Here is an 11552-nt window from a genome sequence, read left to right on the forward strand (position 1 = left end):
GTCTCTGACCATCTCCCATTTCAAGTCTGCACTCACTGACTATGTTCTGTAAGATGTCTGCAGTCTCTGACCATCTCCTGTAAGATTTCGCAGTCTTTGACCAACTCTTGCAAGATGTCTGCACCCTCTGACTATCTCCTGTAGCAAGTCTTCACTCTCAGACCATCTCCTGTAATATGTCTGCACTCTGTGACCAGCTCTTCTATCATGTCTGCAGTCTCTGACCATCTCCTGTAATATCTCTGCAGTCTCTGACCATCTCTTGTATCATGTCTGCACTCTCTGACAATCTCCTGTAATATGTCTACAGTCTCTGACCATCTCTTCTATCATTACTGCACTCTCTGACCATCTCTTGTATCATGTCTGCACTCTCTGACCATCTCTTGTATCATGTATGCACTCTCTGACCATCTCTTGTATCATGTCTGCACTCTCTGACCATCTCCTGTAGCATGTCTGCACTCTCTGACCATCTCTTGTATCATGTCTGCACTCTCTGACCATATCTTGTATCATGTCTGCACTCTCTGACCATCTCCTGTAGCATGTCTGCACTCTCTGACCATCTATTGTATCATGTATGCAGTCTCTGACCATCTTTTGTATCATGTCTGCACTCTCTGACCATCTCTTGTATCATGTCTGCACTCTCTGACCATCTCTTGTATCATGTCTGCACTCTCTGACCATCTTCTGTAGCATGTCTGCACTCTCTGACCATCTCTTTATATCATGTCTGCACTCTCTGACCATCTCTTGTATCATGTCTGCAGTTTCTGACCATCTCTTGTATCATGTCTGCAGTTTCTGACCATCTCTTGTAGCATGTCTGCACTCTCTGACCATCTCTTGTATCATGTCTGCACTCGCTGACTATCTCTTGTATCATGTCTGCAGTTTCTGACCATCTCTTGTATCATGTCTGCACTCTCTGACCATCTCTTGTATCATGTCTGCACTCGCTGACTATCTCTTGTATCATGTCTGCAGTTTCTGACCATCTCTTGTATCATGTCTGCACTCTCTGACCATCTCCTTTATAGCATGTCTGAAGTCTCTGACCATCTCCTGTAATATGTCTGCAGTCTCTGACCATCTCTTGTATCATGTCTGCACTCTCTGACCATCCCTTGTATCATGTCTGCACTGCAGTCTCTGAACATATTTGTGTAGCATTACATTCACTGATTATTATACATGACTCTTAGGTGATGTCAGGGTCACATTGAGCCCCCCATACCAGGAAAGTTGACCCCCATCCCTCCAACCTTCTCAACTGTACAAAAAAAGAAAGATCCTTTGCCTAGACCCAGAGACATACTTTATACACATATATACTGTGGCTTCCTATTTGCACCAATGTAACATTTCTACGTTTCAATAAATGACATTTTCTCCGATGTGGCCAATGTGGTGTTTGGGGTGGGCGGGGCTCGGCTGACGTCACGGCTCCGGTTACTTGGGCTGACTTGGTGTACTGGATGCTGTGCAGACAGATAGAGTTGGTTGGGGAAGGTGGAGGAGCAGAGTACACACACGGTATATAGACGGTCTATAGAGGAGTACACAGGAGATCTCCGAGGCACAGCATGCTGCAGACCAGGCGCTGAGCGGACCGCCTCTGCTGGGAGTATTGGGAACGGTCGGAGGGTCCGGTCCATGGTGGAGCGGAGAGCGCACCGGATGCTCTGTTTAGGATGAAGCCGCTCCTCGGTACATCGGAGCTCTCCTCGGGCCAGGACGGCTCTCCCCGGCGCAGGGACAAGGCGGAGGACTCGGAGCGCCACCGGACCCGGGAACGCCTGGAAGCCACCCTGGCCGGGCTGGGCGAGCTGGAGTACCTGCGGCACCGGCAGGAGATCCTGGTGAAGGCGGCGCTGAGCCCCGGGGTGGCCGCGGCTTGTACCGACCCTACCGGGAAAGGGGACAACCCCCGGAGCCTGGAGGAGCGCTACCTGGAGGAAAATATTCTGCTGCTCAAAAAACAACTGGTAGGTACTCCGCCGGGTGGTGTGTGTGTGTGCTGGGGACACCCATCGCTGTGCAACCTACCTCTTCCAGTTGGGTTCAAGAGACAGCTTGCTGCTGGTGTCTAGAGACCATTCATTTTGAGACACCGATTTATTTGTAAATACTGCTGGAAATTATTATTATACAGGATTTATATAGCGCCAACAGTTTACGCAGCGCTTTACAAATTATTCTGCAACTGTCAGTGCTGAAAATTGGGGACCAAAAAAAAAAATCAAAATCAGGGGTGTCCCTGCTCACACCTGTGTGATCTGTCACATGACAAGAGGAAGCCTGTTATTGGCTAGGGGGGCTGTTCACATCCGTGCAACGCACTTTTGCGCCACGTAAAAAAAACAGGCGCTTCTTTTGGTGTTGCGTGTTTTTGGTCCCCTAGACATGACAATGCGTTAAAAAAACAAATAAAAAAATTAAAAATGCAGAGGTGTAGACCTAACCTTAAAAAAAAAATATATATATATATATATATATATATATATATATATATATATAAAAATTATGTGTATGTATGTTTTTTATTTTATTTTTTTATTTGCAAGATGTGTTTGAGTGCTCTTGCACATGTAACTATCTTCCAGTGTTTCTCTCTTGGGTTTGGCAATGAGAAGAAAGCCTTTCTAGAGGAGTTTTTCAAATGCAAGAACGCAAGTGTTGCGCATTTGACGCACACATTGAAATCTATGGAGGGGGGGGGAACGCTTGCGTACGCTGTACTTTCATTGAGCGTAGGGCAACTTGAGTGCAAACGACAACTGGAAAGAATGGGCTTGTGCATGTTGAGTGTCGTCAGGCGTAGGCGACCGAGCGTGACAAATGTGAATGGGGGGGCTTATTGTCTAAGGGGCCTGGTCACACCTATGCAGCACATTTTCTTGTGGCTCGCTAAGCGGTGCAGGGCGCTGCTTTTCGGTGCAATGAGTGACGTGACAACTGGGAAGAATGGGAATGTGCCTGTTGAGTGTCGTCAGGCGCAGGAAGCCAAGCGTGACCTATGGGAATGGGGGGGCTTATTGTCTAAGGGGTCTGTCCACACCTATGCAGCACACTTACTTGCAGCTTGAAAAGGGGTGCAGGCGCTCTACCCCCCCCCCTTTTTTTTTGTGGATTCATTTTGGTTCCATAGACTTTAAAAGCGTGCATGAAAAATGTGATTTTAAAAGACGCAGACGTGACTAGACAACTGGGAGAAGACACATTTTTAAGAACATTCTTAGAGGGCAGCACTACGATGGTTTTTTTTTTTTTTGTGCGAATGAGCGTTTGAAATCTGCCGTCTCTCGCGAACGCTTTGTTCGTATCCAATGGATTTCTGTGGGGCATAGACGTTGAAGTGATCTTCTGTCTACAGTCACACAAGTAGTGCAGCTCAAGGTTATGACATACAGGCTCTATAGACTAAGAAAAATACCTAAGTAAAAAAAAATAATCTATATCTATCTCTTATTCATCAGAATATCCATAGCACAAACTACATATGTTTTATTTATTTTTTCCTCTTTAATCGGAATTTGCAAGGTTATGACATAAATAGGCTCTTTAGACTAAGATTTATTTTTTACTTTATTTTTCTATTTATCTCTTATTCATCAGACCTTTCACAGAATTAAATCTCAAAATGATCCACAAATTGGTTCTATCCATAGTACAAACTACATTTTATTTTTTATTTTTTTTTCCTCTTTAGTCGGAATTTGCAAGGTTATGAATTGCACATTTCGCTTCGTTGTGCTCGTAAAGGATTGATCACTAAGCTAGGGAATTGGAATGGGTTGCAAATGAAATACATTGATATGCTTTTTGTTGCAGTTGTTGGATATTTAAGCCAGGTGAGCAGTTTTGCTTGCAGACTTTTATGGGTAAATAGCATAGGATTGTATTCTGGCAGCTGATGGAGGAGGGTAAATGGGGGGGGCGGGGGGTTAGTTGGGCATTCACTGTAATCTATTCTTGCAGGGGTCTACTAATGTACTTGGGGTCTGGACTGCAGGTATTTTAGAGGGAACAAAGAGCCTTGTGCTGCTCCACATACTGCTGAGGCTGGTCTTCTCAATGACTCTCTATCCCCCAGCTGATCCTTTCAGTTGTCCCCCCATGTAATCCAGAGGTTAGCCTGACGCCCAGCAGTCCGGCACGGGGAGCTGCTAACCCTGGCCAGCTTCCCTTTCTGTAACATGACCGTCTGGGGATTTGTAGCCATGGGCATAATCTGTCTTTTTCACTCCAAACAGCACAGTTAATGTAACAGAAGATATTCTGAAATTGGCGTTGGAAGGGTCTTAATTCTGCCCAGATAACGGGCTTGAGGTTTCTTAGGCAGAGAAGAAAAAAAAACGGAGTCCTTATTTGGAAGCAAATCGGCAACTGAAATGTGGCCACTAGAGGACGCCAGTGGGGCATAGTAGAAGCTAAGCGCCTATGATCTCTTCAATGAGAACATCCTTCTCTTTAAGCCCAAGGCAGTTATTTTCAATAGGGTCCTATGTCAGCTGAGAGCATAGCCAATACAAAGGACTACCCCATACATGCAAACCAATTAACTTCTTCTCCGTCTAGAGCACATAGCTATTGATTGGTCTGTCACTAGGTACAATCTACGGTCTATCACCCTCCCCCAACAAAATAAAATTTCCGATGCGGTTGGAGATGAGATTAAACTACAACGTGCCTTGTTTCTCAGATTACCTTTAATAAAATTATCCATAGCTATCCTCAGCTAAAAAGCGATCACAGTGATCTATGTACACCATTCTATGTATACCCAGCCTGGCTACGATGTAAAAACTGCTTCGCGATTAGATATGACCCATAGAACTCATTTTCTGGGTAGGATCTGTAGAATTTATGGAATGTATGCTTAAAGTGTACAATATTCTTAATAAAAGTAATAATAAAAAAAAGTAAAACATTTCCCAACGTTAATTTACATATTTACAATTCTTTCGCCTCCTTTTTTAATTTTTCTTCATTTATAACTGACCACCATGTTCTGCAGCTCTGTAGATTGGTAATATATAAAGTTTATTATATATATATATATATATATATATATATATATATATATATATATATATATATATATATATATATATATATAAAAAATCTGTTTGCATGCAGCTATTTAGCAAAAAACAAAGGCCTATTCTATGCATACTTTTTTTTCTTGTCAAAAATATTTTGAGTACAAAGGTGTAATACAAATTACAGGGAATACATTAAATACATCGAAATAGAGAAGCTCAAATATTCTTCCGATATGTAAATATACAAAGTAAATATTTATGGACAAAGTATATGGTATACAATTTAGTCACTAATGACATTAAGATCTATGCATACGTTTTTTACATAATTTTATTTATATTGACCTTTCCTCTGGCAAATGCTAATCAATGTATTCTCTCCTAGAACTGTTTACGAAAGAGGGATGCTGGACTGTTAAGTCAGCTGCATGAACTGGACAAGCAGATTAATGACCTGAAAATCGATGTTGAGAAGACGACTGAGGAACATCTTGAGACGGACAGCCGGCCCAGTTCAGGTAAGCTGATACTTTGCAAGAAAAAATCTGTACGGTTTCCAAAGGAAATTCCCAAACAATGCTTTGAGGGGCTTTTTTTTCCCCCTGACTCTTAGCTTTTGTCAAAATCAAGCCTTCAATTATTTATTTATTAAAGCAATGTGTTCATTTTCAAAGTATACAAAATGCTTGCCAACTAATCAGATCTGACTTTTTTTTTGAAAGCAATAAGAATGCAAGAGATGAGTTTTTTGCTCCTGCATTTTTCGTATTGCCTTGTTGACTAACACTGGCCTCTGAAGCCGCGTACACACGATCGGTCCATCCGATGAGAACGGTCTGATGGACCGTTTTCATCTGTTAACCGAAGAAGCTGACTGATGGTCCGTCACGCCTAAACACCATTGGTTAAAAAAACGATTGTGTATGAACGCAGTGGTGTAAAACACGACGTGCTGAAAAAAACGAAGTTCAATGCTTCCAAGCATGTGTCGACTTGATTCTGAGCATTCGTGGATTTTTAACCGATGGTTGTGCCTACTAACGATCGTTTTTTTACCATTGGTTAAATTTAAAGCAAGTTGGCTTTTTTTAACCGATGGTTAAATAACCTATGGGGCCCACACACGATCGGTTTTGACCGATGAAAACGGTCCATCAGACCGTTGTCCTCTGTTTAACCTATCGTGTGTACGAGGCCTAAATGGTCAGGCCTCTAGAAGATCAATCTATAACCTGATATGCACATGTAATGGACAGTGCTTGTCGGGAGGTAAACACAGGTTTTGCCCTGCACTGGCTAAAGTCTTACAAGTCTTGCTGTTATGATGAGGCCTAGATTCCTCATTCTGCACAGTTGGCTTTGGCCAAAGAGACATCTTCTCCATGGAAGGCTAGACATTGTATTGCTAGTCATCAATGGAAATGCACCTCCTTATGTAAGTTTTTTTTCACTTTATCACAATAGTCTGAAGCCAGGTTCGTGATGGTAGCATGGGCTTAACTTGGATAACAAAGGCCTCCATTGGTGGGTACTTGGCAGTGGTCATATCCTTCTGGTGGCTTGAACTGCTTGGTCCTACTTTTCTAGGATAGTCATGCCTGCAGAATTTCTTGATGTCCCTCCAATTATGCGTCGGGTCTACTTGGTTCATGGATTCATTTAATATGGAGATTGTACAGTGTAAGAATTGGACTCCCTTTTTTTTTTTACAAGCAGCAGACTATGCCTGGCTCTTGAAATCCATCTTCTCTGGAACTAGCACTGCTTCTGGGAGTTAGCAGTGGTAGTTTCCATTGCAAAATTGCTTGGCACCAGTGTATGATGCCACAAAGGTCCTTGCTGCTTTTGACATTTGGTAGTGCTGGAGTGATGGTAACAAGAAAACAGCTCTTCTGTCGTCATTCCTTTTGGATTTTGATACTTTAAAGGCATGGACCACCGGGTTGTTTATAAGTGAGATGGTGGACTGGTTCAGTTTATATTACCTAGTGCATTATTTTCTGACAACTCAAACAAAACACTAATCATTCTTGGACATGGTTTGCTAGAACTGTTGTAAATTTTGAACACGGGCAATTACTTGTCATCTGTTCACTAGATATAATGTCGATACCATTTTTAGAATTATTTTTTTTTTATACTAAATCTCTGGCAATGAAGCACTTTTAATGTATTCTTTTGTTCTTTGTAAGTCAACAGCAATTCATTTGTACATCTGCAATGGATTTGTTTTCTAAGACTGTATTTTATTTTTAGGATTTTATGAGCTGAGTGATGGGACGTCAGGATCTCTTTCCAATTCTTCAAACTCTGTCTTCAGCGAGTGTTTATCCAGCTGTCAGTCCAGCACCTGCTTTTGCAGCCCTCTAGAAGCATCATTAAATCTTACAGATGGTCAGCCAAGATCAGCAGGTAGGGTTATGTCCTCCCCCAGAGTTGTTTGCGAAAAGCTAAATGAGTTCTAGCTTCTTATAACGTTGGAGAGTTGTGGCCTATCCCAAGGCTGTGGCAGCTGGGTGGACCTGAGCACTCAACTGCAGGGATCTTGCCTCAAAATTCTCAGATACAAGAAGCTAGTGGTGGTTATTCATTCCACTGGCAACCAGACAATGGCAGAATCTGTTTTTAGAGGGGGGGGGGGGGGGGGGTGAGCTTTGATAATTTTTTTTTTTTTTATGCATGTCTTTTAGTTTTATGTATAATTGTATGGGCACACTATTGCTATTATATTTATGACCGTTTGCATTAGCTATAATTAGAACATATTACATCCTTATTCTATTCTGTAGAATTTCATAGTTTGACAAAATATTAACTTTTGTCAAATTTGAGAAAAGATGTAAAATTCTATTTTAAAAGACAACGTTGTGAACCACCTATCCCTTATGGAATATACTTGTTTCTTTTGATTGATAAATTCTGATAATGAACACTATAACTGCTATTCACTCTTGGTTTTTAGCAGGCAAATATGTGACTGTTTGGAAAACAATGTAATATAGAGCAGATCTAACAGAATGTTGGTATATTTGGAGCTCAATGGCTACAGTCCGGTTCCTGCTTGGTGGTTTAGAAAAGTGTTTATTATATATATTTCAGAATTTTGAATATTTGTATTGAGGCATCATAATCAGCAGAAAGGGGGCTCTTACTATTGGCGCTAGTCTTGGGTAGCTTACAGTTTAATATCTGCACAATCTACTAGAGTGCATAATAAGCCAAAGCAAATTCTACTGGTTTGATTGGTAGGGTGTGGGAGAAGCTTTAATACAAAGTGAGAAACCTGATGCGTGTATAGTAAATACACTAACTAAATACACGTGTACTGATGGACAGTTTGACAAGGATGTATATTATGATATGCCTATTGCTATGTCTACATGTCCTATATAATCCAAAATGTCCTTACTATGTCATATTAATGCTTCTCGTCCAATATCTTTCAGATGACTTCTTTGAATGGTTGGACTACAGAGAAGGCCAGTGTGAAAGTACAGGCACGGTTAGGCGCTCTTTCTCCGCACCCCATTCTAACACCGCTGAAGTTGTTGCTGATGTTCATCCCAAGTACCAGTGCGATCTGGTCTCCAAAAATGGCAATGATGTCTATCGATACCCAAGCCCTCTTCATGCGGTGGCTGTGCAGAGCCCAATTTTTTTGATGTCCATGATGGGTAATATGAAGGTGGAAGAGGAGGGGGAGACAGGAGCCAATATGAATGACTGCTTAGTGCCTGAACTTGATGCACTAAAACCTGAAGACTCTTTGCTACCAGAGAGTAGTCCCTGCTTGGTTCCTTTTTCTTCCAGTAAAAAATTGGATGGGTACATTTTAGGTGTCATACAGAAGAAATCGCATCCCATAAGGACTAACAAACCTCGAACAAGTGTAAATGTGGACCCAGCCAAAGGCATTTTACGACATGGGAGTATATGTGTCAAACAGACTGGTGGCATCACTCATAACAGCACCACTAACCTGAAGAATTCTAAACAGCCATGTTTACATTCCTCTGGAATAAACTCTGTGGATATCGGCACTTACTCTGCTCTAAAACCTTGCTTGAAAGAAACTCAAAATGAACAGCTGGAGAGTAAGAAAGTGTCATTGGCCTCCTGCTACCAGCCAAGTAACATTAATGAACTACAAAGCCAAAACAATTCGTGGAACATTGTGAAATCTGTCCCTCAAAATCTTGGCAGGGGTCCTGGGGTTGGCACATCAAACATTCAGAAGGACTTGCATGTAAATCCTAATCCAGTTACCAGTCATTTTTCCAATGTTACCAGTCCTCTTTGTAATGGATCTCCCCTGGGAACTCAAAAGATCACTTCACTTCCTCAGGAAGTTAAAATTGTACAAGCACCAAAAAGAATTTCACCCAAAAACACAATCAGCTCTTATACATCTCACGATGAGAGGCCACCTCTTGACTTCAAGAGTGAAGGGTCTTCTTCTCAGAGCCTGGATGAAGGACTTTTGGTAAATGCACATTATATACCAGCCCAGCAACAGGGTGTTAAACTCCATAAGTCAATCAAAAATGTGAAGATTGTCAAGAGCTCAACTTTAAAACACAGATCCAATGTGCAGCTTGTTGTGGAAAATGGTTCTCAGACGCTGAAAGAAAAGAGCAAGATAGCTAAAAAATGCCGTTTTCCTGATGACTTGGATACAAATAAAAAAGTTAGAAAGATCTCTCCAAGAAGTAAGAAGGTTGTAGAAAGTGGTATTGTGGGAAAAACTGCAGGTGCTAGCAAACCTACTGGCAAGCCTCATGGACATGCAAAGGATGTAGTGTTGGTTAAACCGAGACACAAGAGGGGTGATTACCGTAGGTGGAAGTCCGCAGCTGAAATTTCTTACGAAGAGGCCTTACGGAGAGCAAAACGGCGGCACCAAACGGAGATGGTTGGGGTCTATGCACATGTGCCCCTTCCTTATGCCAGCCCGTATGCTTACATTGCAAGTGACTCTGAGTACTCTGCCGAATGTGAGTCTCTGTTTCATTCCACTGTTGTAGACACCAGTGAAGATGAGAAGAGCAACTATACTACAAACTGTTTTGGCGATAGCGAGTCCAGTTTGAGCGAGGTTGAGTTTGTTGGCGAAAGCACAACATCAAGTGACACTGATGAAAGTGGTGGACTTATCTGGTCACAGTTTGTACATACCCTTCCGATGCAAACACCCACAGCTGCTGCTCTTCAAACAACAGCCAAAGCTTTTGTCAAAATTAAAGCCTCGCACAACTTGAAGAAGAAAATTCTTCGCTTTCGATCTGGGTCACTAAAATTAATGACGACAGTTTGAAACATCAAATGTTTTCCTACTGTCCCTGACCCTTGTTGTCTTTGTAAATAAAGCTGTACCATTTTGTGCAAATATTTAAAGTTTACAGTAACTTATGTGGACTTCTGAAAACGTATCTTGTACTGCCTAAATTCTAAGAACTAGTGCAGACCCTGAATCCATTAGTTGGCTATTAAGCAGACTCTGGGAACTTTTCCAGAGTACCATCTTAACGTGTCTCGACAAAAGGCCTCTGACATCCATCAAAATAATTACTCTTTTGAGATTTAATCGTAAATCTTATTTTTTGTCCTTCAGTTCTAGTATGCTATCTTAACATTCCATCTGAATCGGCACCTTTTCTGTTTGACAGAAGGAATTACACATTTGCTATACGTATTTCCATCTTGCTAGCTGCTCCTCCCTCTTTCTTTTTTTTAAATCTGGTGATGCATTGCAAACTTAACAAAGTTGCAAAGTGGTTGAGTATTACACCGATGCACTTGGAGCTGAAAGGCAGGGTCACTTTCATCAAACATTATGCATGAATAGTATTGGTTTCCATACGCTTTGTACTATGGCTTTCATGTATACTATAATCACTTGTATTTTATAAATTTTGTAAATTATATAACACATTTTACATGGTTATAAACTATCTGCTTCAATGCTGTTTAAATTTATTAAACTGGAAAGGAAAAAAATCTATACTGAGTTGTCAGCCTTTTCCTTCGTAAAGTACGGTATGTTGCTTACACGATAACCATTTGGCACCCAGATTATGAGTTTGCGAATAGTATCCTTTCAAAGCAGTTCCACACCAGGTAACAACCAAGGGGTACAATTAATAGGTTGTAAGAACTTGCTGGTGCTTCTAAATCTTCAGCCTTAGATGGGTTTATCTCTTTGTTAAAATGTTCATCTCAATACCAGGCAAAAAAGCATATTAGAAATTTTGTACTTTTTTTTTTTTTTATTTCTAAATATACATGGAGTAGTCATGTTTGCTCGTATGCTTGGCAGGAATTCACAAAAGTGGTGCTTGATTACAAAGCAATACCAAAATTGCTTTTAAGGAGAACTTTACTCTTAAAAAAATACTGTTATCCTTTTCACCTATCCCTCACTAAATGTGACCCCACTTGCCTGAATTGAATGGCTGTGGCTGCAGCTGTCCTATTTGGATATGTAGGCATTTGGGGGGA

At 41.3% G+C, this 11552-nt stretch overlaps 1 protein-coding gene across 1 annotated transcript; it reads left to right on the top strand.

Annotated features, from left to right (window-relative positions):
* The first annotated feature begins 1507 nt into the window (after nt 1–1507).
* Nucleotides 1508–11055, top strand: DACT1 (dishevelled binding antagonist of beta catenin 1). Its single transcript, XM_040333569.1, has 4 exons — nt 1508–1994; nt 5440–5572; nt 7311–7466; nt 8501–11055. The coding sequence occupies exons 1-4, from the start codon at nt 1701–1703 to the stop codon at nt 10366–10368; spliced, it is 2451 nt and encodes an 816-aa protein (XP_040189503.1). The 5' UTR covers nt 1508–1700; the 3' UTR covers nt 10369–11055.
* Nucleotides 11056–11552: the final 497 nt, after the last annotated feature.

The sequence above is a fragment of the Rana temporaria genome, chromosome 13 (genome assembly GCF_905171775.1).
Source record: "Rana temporaria chromosome 13, aRanTem1.1, whole genome shotgun sequence".
NCBI lineage: Eukaryota > Metazoa > Chordata > Amphibia > Anura > Ranidae > Rana > Rana temporaria.